The following is an 18135-nucleotide window of genomic DNA, read 5'->3' on the forward strand; positions in this document are numbered from 1 at the left end:
TTACATAAATGAAGCTAATACTGTGTCTCTGAAAATTGTCTCTTCTACTACACCCACACTCTGGGAAATTATCTAAATCACTACAATCTAAAGACAGGGAATGAAAATTTATTTAAAAATGTTAATAAGGAAATCCTAATTTTACTTGTTACTTTATTTAAAAATAACCTTTACTCCCTTAATGAAAATTTTATTTCCAAAACAGTTAAAAGCAACAGTGATCAAAAAAATATTTTAAAACAATGAGGTAAGGGATTCCTGATGCTACTTTAAGTATCTGTTTCTAGCTATAAAAGGTTGGACAAGGGCCCCTCTTCCATGTAGTGCTGAGAACCTTAGCTTACATAAGACCCAAAACTGAAGGTTATGGCAGTGGATAACCAGAGATTTATATATACCACAGGGATTATTTCTTATTAGCAAATGTTACTGCAGTAAATTCAATGCTAATTTATTCAAAGGCTGCAGCAAGACTACTAAAATTCAAACTTCAGGGTATAGACAGCTCAACTGGGGGAGCTGGGGTTGCAGATAGCACAGGATAGGAGAAACTGGCTCTCAGAGATAGGCTTGTATTACAAATGCTACACATTTGTTTTACAATGTTAAACAGAAATGAACACCTCTGAGAGGGACAAAGTGAAGACACCAGTGGAGAAGTAAAGCTACAAAGGGAAGAAACAGGAAGAGCAAGCTGACTAGGACAGATGTTTTTGAAAATGCTACTTCAACATAATATCCCACCCCCTCCCTGGTTCTTCCAGATACCGTCAAAACAAAATCTGTCCAAGGCTAATTTTGCCAATCTCCAAGTTACACAATGCAATCCTCTGACCAATTTCTCCTACTTGCAAAGGAAGAGGTAAGGGACTGTCAATTCTGACACCTACATTTACTTTGATAAGGGTCATGGTTGTCAACTACTGGCATCATCCAGTAGTTTTTTTATTTTTTTTCTCTTTTCAAACAGTGGACTTGCAATTAATACTAAATGATACCATATACTTAACACAGTCCTCAGTCAACAACTTTAAGGTGTTTAGATTTATTTAAATAAAATATACTTTAGAACCAGCTTATGTGTTAGCTATTACACATCACATTCCAGAGAGACAGAATGCAAATGTCATCATACTTTTATTGAACCTTTTGAGGTTTAGTTATATAAATTCTAGAGTAACAGTACCTGAACAAATATAGTGTCCCAGACTATCATAAATTCATTACAAATAGAAAAGACATATAAATTCTCTCAGCTTAGTTTAAAAACCAAATGAAACATTCACTCTACAAAGTATATTTAACTTGATTTAAAGACAAAAAATAAATTCTGGCATTTATACTTCAATCTGATAGTATCAGTTTCTTGAAAAGTAATAAATTGTTTCCTAAATTTTTCTTAAAGTCTGTGAAAATTAGCCTGCAAATTATCATTCATTCTGAAAACCTTCTTATGATGGGAATAAGGATATTAAAAATAACTGATTCAATTATTTAAACATCTTTATCCTAAATAGGAGATGAATGAGGTTATTTGAAAAGTGTTTCATTTTACCATGTCATTTATTTGGCCTTGGTGTCCAGAAAACTCTCTGACAATCTTCTTAGTTTCTATGTCCAGGACAGTAATGGAGAAGTCATCTAAGGCAAGTCCCAGGATGCCACTGGGAAGACAAATGTACAAATTTTTATAAACAAAGATAAAAAAACTTTAAAATTTTTAAATTAAAAATTTTTTAATTTTGTTAATCAAATACACTTTGAAAAAAATTAAACTATACAGTTATTTACTAAAATGCTCTTGATTTCTTCCCACCTAATAATGTGCTTTAGTTGGATTCTCACTAAAACCATTACAATGGAAATCTTTGTTAGTACAAGAAGCAGTTTACCTGTCCCTGTGTAGCAGCATCATACTTGGAGATGAACCAAGGCTCAGAGAGTGGATCAAAACTTTGCTTTTAAAGTTCCAGAATTTGAGTAGCCGCTCACTTCCAGCTGTAACTGCCAGCTGGTTCAATCCATCCACTACAACACCTCTAACAGAGCCAGTATGAGCTTTTTAAATACATGTTGAAAGAAAAAGAGAAGTCAGAATTGGCAGTATCTGGCCAGACAATATAGCAAGAGAGATTCCTTTATCTGAATACCTGATGTCCCATTATTGATAAAACCTAAAATCTTGAAATTAAACTGAATTACAAAGCAGGAGACATCTCTGGTTATTAGGATGTTAAGGCAAAACCAGTTGATGCTATGACAGAGAATTTAATAAAACAGTAAGTACTTACCTAAAGCAAAGAAGAAAAATCATTTGTAACTACTCCCCTAATCTCTTCATGACTTCCCCCCTTGAATATTTTAAAATAGTGTTTATATGTAACTGTGTGACTCAGACGGAGTAGACAAACCCATCTAAACCTTATATTTAAAAGAGCAAAAAATTCAATACCTTTATCATCTCCAAAACTTCCTCGATGTATACCAGACTGCATGTTATACACATCTACAGCTCCTGAGGAGAGGCCAATTATTGCAAAGTTTCCACAGGAAGTTATATCTACTGCCTTTAGTCAAAAAAAGGGGGGAAGGGAATTAAGTTTAAAACCACACAGAAAATAATATTGCTTTTATTATACATCATGGTTTCCAAGCTTTTTCAATTTATTATTTGTCTCATCTTGATTTATTAGTTTTCTTAAATGTAATGTATTATATTACAGTATACAACTCTATTTCCATTTAAATAAGTATAAAGAAATTATCTAAGGAGGGCTGGGTGGTGGAGGGCTGGGTGGTGGTGGCACACGCCTCCATTCCAGCACTCAGAAGGCAGTCAGATCTCTGAGTCCAGCCTGGTCGAGAGAGAGAGAAGAGAGAGAAGAGAGAGAAGAGAGAGAAGAGAGAGAAGAGAGAGAAGAGAGAGAAGAGAGAGAAGAGAGAGAGGAGAAATAAAAGAAAATATCTGAAAGAAGCTGGAACATTTTTACTACTTGTATGAGAACAGTTATTTAAAATTATACAGGTAAACTTCCTAAAGAAGCTTAGAGTTCTAAGGTTTAGAAATCTATAAAAAGCTTAAGAATTGCTTTTCATACAAGAAAATACTACATACATACTTATAAAGCAATTTGCACAAAATAGGGTGAAATGCTAAATTATACTGTAATAAGCTTTTTTAAAAGCAGAGATATTCACTAAGGATCATTGAAAGGATTTATTAAGGTTGCAAGATGCAAAAGCAAACGTAAATTCTATCTTGATATATTAGTAATCAGTACAATTTAAAAGCAATTCCACTTATAATAGCACAAATTTTAAAAACAAAATCCCAATTGTTGTTTCTGTAAAATTCGTAAGAACAAAAGAGCCAAACTAGTCTTCAGAGAAGAACAGACATGGAGGAATGATACTTCCTAACAAAAGTAGCTGGGCAAGACAAGGCAGGGCAGTAGCTGTTATGAATAGACATACAAATAGCTCAAGATCACATTAAAACATGATTGACACCACCAGTCCTACAGGAAATGCAAATCAAAGCCATAGGGAGACAGTACTTTATATCAAATCCCAAATTAAATAAAATCTCTACAAGTTACTAAAAGTTGATACTGTTAAAGCATTATATTTCCAAAGCATTAAACCCTGGGAGTTTTTGCTTTTGTTTTTTTCTATTAGTAGTATTAGTAAACTTAAAACAAAACTAGCTTAGGGTGTTTTTAAAGTAGAAAATACCATAATCAACAAGGTCACTTACTGTTGCAGTGATGATGTTTGTCTTTAATTCTTTGGGCTTGAGAAAATAAGCACCTATTGTAGATCTTTGGTAATTCCAGGTTGAACAAGATAGCTTACCTTGATGGCAAGCAATGATACCATCCCAGTCACTTTGACGAGCTTCCTCTTAAACACAGTAAAATCAAAAATCAAAATGTTTGTTTGGGAGAAATGCTATGAGCTATGGTACCAAAACACAATAGGCTACCTAATAATAATCAGCTTCCCAATCTAATGGATTATAAACAAGTAAAAATCATATCAGTTTATACTGTTTGATATAAGCATCATAAAATGGCTAAATGAAGCTAATACATCTTACCATTAATTTTGGTGAGAAAAAATTATAAGTATGATGGCATGACAATGTTTTCTAAGGGGACTCAAGAAGAGCTTTCAGAAAGTTTTGAATAAAAATAATAGCTCACTCAGAGTGGTAGTAGATAGAAATTAGCAGGCAAGAAAGAGGCCCTATAGGTAGGGGCCCAGGAGTGACTAAGTAGGGGTTGGAATGATGGGGCAATGGTGAAGAGGCCTGGCTACCTTTCTAGAGGACCCAGGTTTGATTCCCAGCACCCACATGGTGATTCACAACCACCTATAACTCTAGTCTCAAGGGATCCAAGACCTTTTTCTGGCCATGGGCACCTGGTACATTTGTGGTACACATATATACATGCAGGTAAAACAACCGTACCCATTAAACAAATGAATTAAAACTTTTAAACATTAAAAAAAAATTGACTAAGAAAAACTGAAGAGAGCAAGTAGGTGAAGTATTTTCTTGAAAGAGGTGGAAGAAGAAAAAAGAACTAGCCAAAATACAAGGATCTTGATAGTCATGTTTAGAAGATGTGGTGGTCTGAATAGGAATGGTCCCCATAGACCCACGTGTTTGAATGCTTGGCACATAGGGACTGGCACTATTAGAAGGTGTGGCCTTGTTGGAGGCAGTGTGTGACTGTGGAGGTGGGCTCTGAGGTCTCATATACTCAAGCTACACTCATCATTGTCTCCTGCTCCCTGTGGATCAAGATGTAGAACTCTCAGCTCCTTCTCCAGCACCATGTGTGCTTGGATGTTGCCAGACTTCCCACCATGATAACAATGGACTGAACTGTAAGCCAGCCCCAATTAAATGTTTGCCTTTATAAGAGTTGCCGTGGTCATGGTGTCTCGTCACAGCATCAGAACCCCTAACTAAGACAGGGACTATGACACCAAATATTACTAAAAAAGGAGATGAATACAAGACAATTCTTGCTAAAGGTAACTTTTGCAGTGTTCACACAAGACCAGCATTCACTTAAGGTCACCTTCTGAAAATTTGATATACAGAAAAGTTTATTAAAATAGAGGATACGAAGACATAGAAGCAAAGAATTTCTAGGTACTCACCAGCAGCAAACTGTGTGATAGGTGGGAGCCTCACTGACATGGTGTTCTGAAGCCCTTTCCGTTTAACTATCTTTTTGTTTACTAATCCTAGGGATGGGTGAAATGGGCAATAGCAAAGTTCCTTAATTAAAAAAGTAGGTTAAGAAAAGTTTTTTATTGTTACAATAAGTATATACAACAAGATATTCCCAATTAAGTTAGAGGCAAAGCATAGCTGTTATTACCACTATCGGTAAATAATTTCTGAAGTCAATCATGAAAATAAATTGTATAAAATAGCAGAAGATAAAATACTATTACTTTTCAAAGATACTATGGTCAGAGTCAAATGAACCAAAAGAACCAAATAGTGCCAGTATAGCTTCAGTGGGATATTACAGAACCAATACAAAGGGAACCAAGTTAAGTGGCCAACACTATAGCAGCAATCAGATAAAATACAGCTTAAAAAATGTTGCATGCATATTAGCAAAAAAGCCTGTGACGTGCCTGAGAAACACTAAGTGTGGCAGCGCTGTGAGAATGCACATCCTCTGGAGATGAGGTGAGAAGAGCTCCAACTTCACTTCAGGAATCTCCTTAGAGACGTGACTATGAACACAGGCATGCAAGGGCACTGTCTAAGAATGCCGCCTCTGTCCACTTTCCACAGTGTTATCCAAGAGAAAGATGAACTAGTAGCACTTCTTTCAGAATCTTGAACTTAGTTTCACTTCAGTCTTTCTGTTTTCTGACTAGCAGCTTGTTTTCTATCTTGGAAATGACTTACCATGCCCCAAGCTCTTGTTGAATTTTTCATGAACTGTAGAAAATGACTGTAGAGTCCCATCTTGACCTAGTAATATGAACAGAAAACCCACAGTCAGATCATCAAAACAGCAGAGCATTCCTGTCAGAAAACAGGCCACGAAGTCATGTGAGAATTGGGTGCTTGTGAGAAAACACTATGAAAACAAGAGTTTTGTGACCTCAGCTTTTTCAAAACACAGAACTATCTTTGGCATGTGTTCTCCTGTTCCTCCCAGGTGTAGCGGATAGGAGTCAGTTTAGTTCAGCTGATGCTATTCATGGGCCTCTATGGGAAAATGTTTTTGCATGTGTGTCTTGTTCTTGTGATTAAATACTTTACTCATGTGACTCTTCTTAACCCTCAGCGTGTAAGTTGCCAGATGGTCTGAGTGAATTTGTTGATTGCATGAGACTTTTGTTGGTCTCATTTTTATGCCCACCTCTCCCAGGTTCATGCCACCAACTAGAGGGGTGAACAATGGCAAATCCTGAAGTTGGAAAGCTAGGTCCTATGAAAAGCTACAATTTGAAACACTTCAAAGAGCCATTTAAAAACAAGAAAAAGTTTGTAAATACCAAACCAACTGAATACTGAATTCCTAGCTCTTAATGTTGATGCAAAATAAATGGTAAAAAGCAGAAACTCACTTGCACTTAAAATCTGCTGTCCATTTTGTCCATAATATTTAATCTTGGTAAGAGACGCACTATGCCCCATTCTGAATCTCAACAGTCGTCCTTCACCTGTAGGACCATCAAATATCCATATCTACAAGAAAATAGAGTGAATTGCTTCAACCATGTGCCATCTGCAGGGACTTAAGTCACCCTTTTGAACACATCAGCCAACACTGGGCGTGCTCACACTGAAGACTAGGCTGTAGCTCTCACCCACTTCGCCGCAGTCATGGACCCTGCTACGCTTTTGTACCCTCTGGACCAATCTCATCCTATACCCCTCAGTCATAAACCCAAGGCTGAGCTACTACGACAAACTAGAATAACGCTGGGCCACAAGCGCTTAGAAGAGGACAACAATAATCATCATACCCGAAGAGCATTATCAGCACCATTTGTAACAAGCAACGGCTCTCTATGGAGGAATGTCAGCCCAGATATTGCTGTAGAGTGTGCATTTCTCATTTGGTTAATTAATTTTTTGTCTTCCAGATCCCAGAGTCCAATATGGCCACATGGGCTTCCAGCTGCCATTATTGGATGACCATCTGTTAATAAAACAAAAATATTAACAAAACATCTCAAGACACTGCCCACATTTCTATGTCTTTTTCTTTAATATTATAATTTCTATTAAAATACAAAAAATGTTTTTTAAAAATACCCTTATCTTTCTAATGACTAATTAAGTATTCTTAACTCTAATGATTAAGTAAGTTAAATGTTACCTGTGCGAAATGAAATGGAAGTAATGGGTCCCCAATCCTGATGAAACTTCATTAATGTTTCATCAAACTTAATGTTGTGAATGACAACTTGACCAGACACAAGACCAATGGCAACAACATCCACAGCTGGTGCCTGAAAATTAAATGATTCAGCCTCTTAATTTTCCTGAACAATGTAACTTCTTAATGATGCATACTAGTATATGCTATCAAAATAAATGAAATACCTTCTAAAAGGGAGAATAAAAAACCCACTAATATTATCATTCAAGTATCTAACGGTGTGTTTTCCAAATTACTTCCCAGCTTCAACTCTGCTAATCAGCCTCTTCCCACCCCTTAAACAAAACTGCTTGGTTTAGAAAACAATTACATAGTAAAGAAGACTGTATGTGAATTCACTACAATTTCTGACTATAAGAAATGGGGAGAAAGGCCAAATCTTAAAAACATGGAAAGTCTTGCCACAAACATGGAAACCTAAGTAGCCAGCTTTATCAAAAGAAAATAGGAAGAGCCTAGAAAACCTGCTAACATTTCATAATTAGTCTGTTCCAACATGAAGAGTCAAGGATTATAATGGTCTTTGATCTTAACAGAGATGAATATCCAGTATCATTATGCAATGAGTCAGGCTACACATTTCATTAACAGGCTACTAAGTGCCTATTACATGCTAGACTCTAGAAGCTAAGGACAGCAAAACAAACAGGATCCTTGCCCTCCCAACAGTTATTGGAATCTTCAGGGGATGTCATCAAAACAGAACAAAGTGAATGCAAATAAACTGAGCTGGGGCAAGCAGTGCATATTTTAAAAAATGAAGGCTATACCAGCAGATATTCTACAGATGCACACTATGCACACACTTGGCTGATTTATTTTGATGAAAGCAAAAGCAGTTGTTTATGGACATCTACCACCTAATAAGCATCAGAATTTGGGTCTCAATTATTTCAAATAGAAAAGTTCAATATCCTGATGAACTCCTCTGTATAGCCCACAGTCTCACTTCTGCCATAGTTATCTCATTTCTGTTCTACATAAGGCACTAAATGACATGCTCACGAATAAAATCACTAGGAAACGCCAAGCACCTAAGAGTACACAAACCTTTATATTTATAGCAAAAGTATTTCTTATTTTCAATTAAGTTTTTAGAACACTATTTCCTCGTGGCAACAGTTTAAAGAGAAACAAAGCTAAATATTAATGTTTATCTAAGTCTAAAAACATGGTTATTCTAGGCAAGTAAGAGTGTCTCCTTCTAGCCTTGTTTCTTCTTTAATTAAGAAAATACTAACCTGTTGAAGAGCTGTCACTCCAACCTTCCACCCTGGAAATGTGTATAGAAGTTTACTACAAGAAGAAAGAAAGAAAACATTATTTTTTTACAGGAAAACAAAATCAACTCTGTATTTAATAAAAGCAAAAAAAAAAAGTTTTTGATCAAGGGATACTATCCTTCTTTTAAAGGGTAATTTTCTTTTATGTACATAGGTGTTTTGCCTGCATGTTATATATGTATATATGTATACCCCATGTTTGCAGTGCCCTTAGAGTCCAGAAGAGCACATTGTAGCTGGAGTTAGAGTGTGAGCTGCCACGTGGATTCTGGGAACCAAATCAACCCAGGTCCTCTGGAAAAGCAGCCAATGCTCTTAATCCCTGGGCCATCTCTTCAGCACCCAGGTGCTATTTACTGAATTCTTGCTTCAGCACTCACTATTCTCAGAACATATGCTAATTTACTTAGTATTTAAAATGTAATCTCATAAAGTAAATGCTATCAGCATTCACCATTTTCCAGAAAACAAAAGCGAAGTGAAATACTGAAGCTAAGGGAACACAGCTAGGAAGCAATGGAGTCCAGATGGCTATCAGCCCTACAAGCTGTAGCTTATTACTCCTAGAAACATAACACTAGGAGCAAGAGCCACTTTATAGTACAATAACAAAAATAAAACAGGAAGTTCACTTTCATTATAATTTAATTATTTCTAGAAACATTGCCACTGATGGGAGTACTATTTGTATATTACACGATTATATAGAATAATTCTAAAGCTGCCCTAGGTTTCAAAATCTAACCAACAATAAAATAAGGTCATGAAATAAAGATATCTGAAAACATAATGATCACCGAAGTACTAAATCATACATTCCAAAGTACAAACGGGCAGAGTTTAGATTATTCAATAATTATGCGATAGATACTTAAAGTACAGCAAATAATGCAAAAGAAAAAATCTAAGAAAATAACTTTATAGATGGAAGCATATCTTGGTCAATAACCCTGAACCTAGCAGTCAATGGTATTAAAGCTGAACTGAATACTGATTAAAAACTATGAACTAGGATTAACGTCAAACCTTCCCTTTGCAAATTTAGAAAGGCTTCAGAAAGGATAACTGGGGAGGACTCAAGTATTTTATGTGCACATGTGAGTGCCCCATGTACGTGTGTGCACCACATTCACTGAGAAGAGGGTGTTGAATCCCCTGGAACTGTAGTTACAGGCAGTTGTGAGCCACCTGATGTGTGTGCTGGGATCTAGACCCAGGTTCTCTGCAAGAGCAGAAAATGCTACTGAGCCATCTCTCCAGTTCCTTGTCAGCTTTTTAAAAATACTACATAAAGGTTGAGCTGCCTTCCCTCCTGTTTGGATAAGTTTTCAAGTAACAGGTAAATATACATTCAAACTCATTTAGGCAGTCTTCCATCTCTACTAATGGTAGGTAGTCATCAAAGTGGTAGTAAGTAAAGTAATTTGTTTAAAAAGCATTTCTACTAGTCACTGTCCAATTACTTTAAGGAAACCTTCATATAACTATTGAGCCATTAGTAAACACTGTTCAGTGGCCATTATGACACCACCCATCATGTACCAGGACAATATGCCAGCTCTCACATATGCTGTTTGGGGCCATATTTCAAAGGTAGGAGAAGGTTAACGGATGAGCAGAGGCTTCGTAGCCTTTGAGGAAGTAGTAGCTAAAAGACAATAGGAGAATTAAGAGAATTTAGTAGAAGTGCTTACTTGGACTTTATATTCCATAGCTGTAGGCTTCCCTGCTCACTGCCCAGTAGGACTTTATTCAAGTAGGTGCTTGGATGCAAAATTGTAGAGATTTTAAAAACTGACTTATCAAAAGTCAACTGAAGGTATTCTTCTACAAAAGTAAAAGTTATTAATAACATTTATGAAATAGTGTTATACATTTTCATACACCCACATCTACTACATGCAAGCAAATATAACACACCAGAGACTCAATGTAAAAAAATCAAAGACTTACATATTAACCTATAAACACTTATTTTTAAAAATTATTTGTGTATGTGATGGGCACACATGTACACAGTGTGCACGTGGAAGTCAGAAGACAGTCCACAGGAGTTGGTTCTCTCAATCAACCATGCAGGACTAACGTAGAGCACTGGGTTTGGCAGCAATGCCTTTATCTGTTGAGCCATCTCACCTGCTCTTTATCCAATAAATACTTATTTTTCTAAAAAATGGGTTAGGGCAACTTGTAAATGTCATTTAGAGTATCAAAAATGATCAACAAGTTCTAGTGTAAATACTACTTCAAAATTACTGCCAAATCAATTTATAGAAAGGATTAAAAATGACCGTGGGGGTTGGGCACTGGGATTTCTGTAATCCCATAAAGAAGCAGGAGACAATGTTCCAAATGAAACCAAGTATCTGCTTTCTGAGCAGCTCTACCAGCCACTGAGACAAAATGCAAAGAGGCACACCTCATCAAGACCAACAGTAATGAGCACACACTTCCTCAGAGAATTCCCATACAGAAGGCAGCAAGCTAACCCTGTGCAGCGGGGGGAATGGCACAGCCACAGTCACTTGCTGTACAATAAAAGCCTCTTAGAAACTGTATGCTTACTAAACTTCAAATTCCTCTTTATTTTGGTTTTTACTTTAGTTTGTGATTAAAACAATGTTTCAATAAACTTCACAAAAATTTAGTATCAAAGAAGGCACAACAGAAAAGGAGAAATATAGGGATGTCTGTCCAAACTTTGGAGTGCTACTTTAAGAGATTCTTTGCCTTTCTGTACCAGCAGGTTTACTTAGTCACTAAAAATAGCACCATGAAGAACCGATTTCACTGTGCTGTTGTAATAGCAACATAAAATCGGGGCATCATCCAGAAAAAGCCAGATTCTGAGACCTTAAGAGTACCTGTCTTCATAGGAAATACTTTCTCTTACATGAACAAAGAGAAAACAAAGGATTACTAATTCAATGAGGACATAGTACACCTCTAAGGGGACTCTCTAAAGAAAGTTACTAAAAACAAACACTCACTGTTCAATGGATCACAGAGAGGGAATAGTAACTTAAAAGGCAAACGGGTAACTCGATAGACCCAATTCAGGATGGAGCCACTATACCTTATTAAAGAAAGCTAGAGATATCCTGGTGGTATGGTAGGTAAGCTCCTAACCACTGAAAATTCCACACACTTTCACACACAGTGCTACTGCACAGCACTATCAGGTAAATGGCACTGAGTCACATCCTTTAAAAAAGGATGAATATTTTCTCTCAGATTCCAGGATCTTCAAGCTTACAACCATAATTTCCTTTACTTAAAGATGAAGATATTACCCAACAATGACTCAAGTGTGAATGTGTATCCAAAACACTTCAGAGAAAACCAAATCATAACACATCACCAAGCTTGGAGAGTACAACGGAGAATGTATTAGCCATGATAAGCACATTTAATGCACTGAAAGTTAGTTAACAATCTAAGTAAAATTGCTTATTTAGAACCTTTTCCCATAAGTGCTAAATATTCACAAGTACAGGTAAAAACTCTGGTATAGAACTTATGGTTTTCATAAGATTTTTAGCTACATACGTAAGTACATATAATATCCCAAGGTGAAGAAATAAAGTCTTACCTTCTGAATAAATGTGCCAAATAATAAGAATGCTGTCAGTATCCACTGAGATAACGTGATCCCCAAAGGGTTGCAAAAGATGTATTTCTGCCTTATGGCCCTTAAAAGTATGTACTATCTATAATGTCAAAGTGTAAAAGAGAACCATGTTAGTCAATCATGTAATGCTATCACACTATCCAGGAAGTATGTTAACAATTAAAATACTAATGTTACGAAATGTACTCCAACTCTTGACTGAGATTAAAATGATGAAATAATAAGGAACCAGGCCTGTTCAGCTGCTCGCTCAGGCACTGGATGCGGAAGTGAAGTATGGAGCAGGAAGACATCAGAAATGAGAACCAGAGCTCTCCACTGCAGTACACCGGCCTCTTCCCAGTGCTACCAGAGCAACGACATGCACCCTAGAGAAACAGTATACTCCGAAGGCTAGCCTCCACACTCCTCCATTGGGACTTCCAGTTGATATAGGCAAAATAGGGGTAGATTATTTTTGCCTTATATCTTTCTCCTTTGACAAAGAAGTTCTTTACAGTAGCTGTCCTTCCACAACTAAATTCCTTTCTCCTCCAGGTCTATAGTCCCCACTAGGATCCAATAACTAATTTTTGCCTTGGTCCTTTGGCTCAAGAGGCAGTCAGTTTCCCCACAGCTGATAGCCCCTGATGTCCCCGACTCTGATTTGTTCTAACCCCTGAACATATAGGGACCAGTTATTTTATTAAGTTTTCTTCATCATCTGTAGACACACTGTCTCTCCTGCACGAAGCCCATCTTCTCTTCCACTAGAAAATGCCATGATAGGAAAGATAGAAAGTTAAGTAGTTCATAATACAAACCTCTTTATTACGGGCAAATGCAGAGAAAACGTTCCCATATGCAGCGAAGACTAGCCTCCCATCGGCTGCCATGCAACAGATATCCTGTGGAACAGAGTTACCTAGAGAAAGACAGAAAAGAAATGTCAGTCGTTACGACTGTGTATCTTAAATATACATAAAAAACTTTCATGACTATAATTCAAAAATATATTTAAATGAGAATCAGTATAAAATTTTGACTTCAATATCGTAAATATATATCTTGTACAGACATAACAGAATTTGAAAGAAAGAGAAAATCAGCACTTAATATATAAATTGGTATTTGGACATCTAATAGGTATCACTGTGAATATCTTAAACAATATAAAGTTTATTACTATGAGAAAAATGTAAAGCAAATTGTACTTGAACTAACCCTGAGAAACTCCATACAGTATTCCATATGCTCACTCCTACAATAATTACTTACAATACTGTTCCTACTCAAGTCTTTCTCAAAGTAAATATGCCTATTACCTCTAGCCACTCTCACGTGATACAATTTCCTACCTAAGTCCTCTTTCACATATATGATCACATAGCCCTTTCTTTCTTATTCCCCCCTTAGGGCTAAAGAGTTTAGTACATAGAGGACAGTCATAAGTACTTTTTTTATCTTTGAGTGTTCCATTTTGAAATTTACATTCCACAATAGTATTTTCTGTAGAACTACCAATTCACTTTCGTACCCAACTTAGTTTACTCTCTTCTGCTTATTTACTTAAAACAAAACACACAGGGTCTTTCAGACATACACAATGAATTCCTTAAGTCTTGCATCTCACAAGGACTGTATTCGAACGTAAAGCCAGTCTCTCTGAGCTGCCAAGCCCTTTGGTCTACTAAACAGCTTTCAGAAAAGTAAATATACTTCTCACTGAAAACAACAAGCTAAATTGAGACTATATGTATATGTGTATATATATATATATATATATATGAATGAATGAATGAACACAGTAGCTGGTCCTTCAACAACTAAATTCTTTTCTCCTCCAGGTCTTCCATCCCCACCAGGATCCAACATCACTACTCTTTGGTCCTTTGGCCCAAGGGGTGGTCAGTTTCCCCACAGCTCACATACCCTCATGTCTCCTGACTCTAATTTGTTCCCCTTATTCTGATCATGCGATGACTACAGTTCTTTAATTTTCTTTATTTGTGCAGGCACACTTCTATGCACACTTAAATTACCATGCTAATAACCCATTTAAGCAAGTACCATGTAAATGCTAAAAGAGAAATTCTGAAGGATAAAGGGACACTCAGTCTCTAAGTGCACATTACCACAGAATAAATAGTAGCAACAAAAGGAAAGGTAATTTTAAGTGCCCCCACACAGCACTGAGAAGTCAGCATATGTCATTCATTGTTATTCCTGACAAAGTGCCTGAGTGCAGAATACTCAAAGTGAAAATTAATAAACAAGCCGGGTGGTGGTGGCGCACGCCTTTAATCCCAGCACTTGGGAGGCAGAGGCAGGCAGATTTCTGAGTTCGAGGCCAGCCTGGTCTACAAAAGTGAGTTCCAGGACAGCCAGGGCTACACAGAGAAACCCTGTCTCGAAAAACCAAAAAAAAAAAAAAATTAATAAACAAGCAAAAATAAATCAATAACTGAACTCATCATATAAGCAATGAAGATGAATTTTAGTTGTACAATATCTGCTTAGTGTGTGCAAGGCCCAAGGAGTTTAATTCCCAGCACAGAAAAAGAATCAGCCATTTAAAAAGTCATGTAGATCATAAAAACAAGTTCTGCTGGACTGCACCTGAATGACATGACATCGGACAATGAAGCATGATCGTCCTGCCCTTATCCTTATCATTATCATTATTTATGACAAAATAAAACCTATCAAGTAGAGCCAACCTGGACAGATCCACAAGGAAGTATACTTACTTACTGCAACCAGACGAAGTTTCTGAACCTGTTTTTACAAAAGAAAAAGAAGAATTAAACACATTTTCATTAACAAAAACAATTACAATACCTAAGGCCCCCTAAATTAAGTCATTACCTCCTACATAAATTTGCTACACTATCCTTTCCAAAGGAAGACACTCACTGGCCCTAACTCTTTTTATTATTCAAAATGCTTGTGAATCAGCCATAAGTAATAAATGTGCCTGGGTGGACTCCAATATTGTGTGGGCATTAAAGTTTAATCTTTACATAGTTTTCATATCATAAAATATTCTGATCTTCCTCCAAATTTTATAAAACATGAGAACCACTCGAGATTCCTGGATCATATAAAAACAGTAGGCGTGACTAGTTTGCACACTGTCACTCATGCATCTTAGTATATGAGTAGTAATCCAGCTGTGTGACATCCGGAATTTACTTAACTACTGTATGCCCTCAAATTCAACCCTTCTGGAGAAAAGGGGGGTTGGCGACTAGAACACATATTCACATTATAGGGTCACTCAAAGAGATTTTGAATAGACACATGTAAAACAGAATGAAACCAATTATACAGTAAATGTTCAATAAATATTAGCCATCCAAAACATGTCCTATCCAAAAATCTGTCTTAAGTTTCTTGTATAATAAGCTAATCTGTAGGAAGTCTGAGGGCATAGTAAAAGCTGGGGGAGAGAGAAATGGTAGACCAAGTTGGCTTACAAATGTCCTAAGCATATCAGTGACTTGAACACAAAAGGTTCATAATTTTACTCTTAAGCTATTTCCAGTTTCAGACAATGCACCACTTGGTTTGACTAGCACAGGGTCTTCAAATATGTAATGCTGTTGTGGCAAAATATAAAAATGCACCATAAGTTAGAACGAAAAGAGATCTTAACTGATTTTTCTTTAAACTTGTAAACTTCAGTACATAGACAAGCAAAAGGTTGTGTTACTTTTCTAACCACAGGGTGCATCTGGAAGCAGAGCAGGGGGAAATGTGTTTATGTGTAACAGAGTAGCAAGAGAGCACTTGACTAGAGACAATTTCAAGAACTTTTAACTGAGAAAAAGAAAAGTTACACTTCAGGTAGAAAACTTCAACAAAGCCCAAAGTTTGCAAGCAAGGAAGCATCAACAGAAGCTCATTATAACCCACTCTCAACGTTACTAAACCAGGCTTTCAGAAAGCCACACCTGACATTAATGCATCTGCCTTCCAGCCTTCAGCTGTATTTAAGGATTGCAAGGGCTGACAGGCTATTAAAAGTTACACACCATCTCTAAGAGGAAAGGCCTTGGCAAGTAACTTAACACTTCTAAGATTTACTTCCTAGTTTACTCAAGGTTGCTACCAGATAATGAAATCAACCTTGAGTGTCTACCGTTTCATTTAAGACCAGTGCTATAACGCTCAAACACGTAGGGGAATTGGATAGCTATGAAATATGAAGGGGTCCCTCAATCCTTATCTCACCGTCTTTATTATTTTTACTGTTTTAGTCTGAATCTCCAACCATTTTTTTTGTGTGTGTGGTCAATTATACAACTTATACAATTATACAAGTAATGTCTAAGAAGTCGTCTTCTTGTGGAAAAAAATTATGAATGACGGATAGGGTCTTGCTTTATTTGTTCACATGCTTAGAGATATGTAAACGGATATACTGCCCCTAAACTGACATGTTCTCCAGTAGTTTTCTCCTGGGCCAGAAGATTCCTCCGAAACCCGCCCCCAGGTGAACTGCAAGGGCAGAAGGATGCTGAGGACAGCACAAGGAAGGATTACGTAGAACAGGGAGGCAAAAAGGGAAACCCTAGGTTGGTGGGAGGCGAAAGTGGGACTATACTGGGGTAGTTCTGGTTCCTGGGAAGCGGGTGGAGGAAATCACTCACGTCATATGTGTGGAAGCTCTTGCCCACGCAAGTCGTCACGTAGAAGCGGCGTTTGAGCGCACTGTACCGCACCACGTGTGGAACATCGTTGCTGAACAGTCCCAAGGCCCGGAACCCCGCGAACAGCACGCTGGCCGTGCGGCCTTCCACAGCGCTTTCCATCTCTGCGACGGGATTCCGCTCAGCTCGCGGACGGGTGGAAAGTGCTCACTAGGCGCTCATGCATGCCTCATGGGGCGCCTACGCCGGAGCAGGAGATTGAGGAGTGCTTCCGGGATCTGGTGCCGATTGTACAGGAACGGACCGCCTAAGGTGTAACACAAAATTAGCTCCCCTCGGAGCCCGCGGGCGAGTGGAACTTTGGTTCCGCAAGTCGCTTGTTTCTCAGTGCAGTTGGTTTCTTCTTGGTTGAGGGGAACCACTTTCAGTGGGGTCATTGCAGTAGTGTTGCAAGTGAAGTAAAATACCCAACAGCTTGGAAAGAACTTTAATGACTTAAGTTGACGAGACAAAATCTGGAATTATAAAGGAAGTAAAACCAAGAGATCACAGGATATTTGTTAAGAAATTGAAGTTAGCCGGGCGATGGTGGCGCACGCCTTTAATCCCAGCACTTGGGAGGCAGAGGCAGGTGGATTTCTGAGTTCGAGGCCAGCCTGGTCTACAGAGTGAGTTCCAGGACAGCCAGGGCTACACAGAGAAACCCTGTCTCGAAAAACCAAAAAAAAAAAAAAAGAAAGAAAAAGAAAAAAAAGAAAGAAAAAGAGAAAAGAAAAGAAATTGAAGTTAATGTCGGTTGTGGTAGTGAACGCCTTTAATCTCCAGGGAGGCAGTGGCAGGCAGATCTCCAAATTGTCTGGTTTACATAGTTCCAAGACAGCCGATGTTACATACACAGACCCCGTCTATAAGCAAGCAAACAAATAATGGAAATTAATTTTAATTGATAGTAATATCGTGTTTTCCAAATTCTTTATGGGTTGAGCATACACACTGACTTATGTACACGCGAGTAATGTAGCAGCTGTGGTAACACAGTCCTGTAATCTCAGAAGCAGCAGGTAGGAGGAGGAAGAGGAGGCTGGTATATTGAAGGCCAGCCTGGACTGTAGAGTGGGTTCTACATCAGCTTGAACTAAATAGGGAGGCCTGGA

The 18135-nt window shown here is 37.6% G+C and overlaps 1 protein-coding gene across 1 annotated transcript in view; it reads right to left on the bottom strand.

Annotated features, from left to right (window-relative positions):
* Nucleotides 1-17306, bottom strand: part of Wdr36 (WD repeat domain 36) — a 28747-nt gene extending 11441 nt beyond the window's left edge. Inside the window, exons 1-15 of the mRNA XM_028762714.1 lie at nt 16982-17306; nt 15077-15104; nt 13151-13251; nt 12309-12426; nt 10411-10543; nt 8675-8729; nt 7371-7503; nt 7015-7190; nt 6613-6733; nt 5945-6010; nt 5176-5262; nt 3758-3903; nt 2453-2567; nt 1893-2058; nt 1556-1664 (exon numbers count right to left, since the gene is read on the bottom strand). Coding sequence (XP_028618547.1) covers nt 1556-1664; nt 1893-2058; nt 2453-2567; nt 3758-3903; nt 5176-5262; nt 5945-6010; nt 6613-6733; nt 7015-7190; nt 7371-7503; nt 8675-8729; nt 10411-10543; nt 12309-12426; nt 13151-13251; nt 15077-15104; nt 16982-17143 — 1716 coding nt within the window. The 5' untranslated portion in view covers nt 17144-17306. The remainder of the gene's footprint in view (nt 1-1555; nt 1665-1892; nt 2059-2452; nt 2568-3757; nt 3904-5175; nt 5263-5944; nt 6011-6612; nt 6734-7014; nt 7191-7370; nt 7504-8674; nt 8730-10410; nt 10544-12308; nt 12427-13150; nt 13252-15076; nt 15105-16981) is intronic.
* Between the last annotated feature and the right edge of the window lie 829 nt (nt 17307-18135).

Source organism: Grammomys surdaster, unplaced genomic scaffold, assembly GCF_004785775.1.
Source record: "Grammomys surdaster isolate TR1022 unplaced genomic scaffold, NIH_TR_1.0 135, whole genome shotgun sequence".
In the NCBI taxonomy this organism is placed as follows: Eukaryota; Metazoa; Chordata; class Mammalia; order Rodentia; family Muridae; genus Grammomys; species Grammomys surdaster.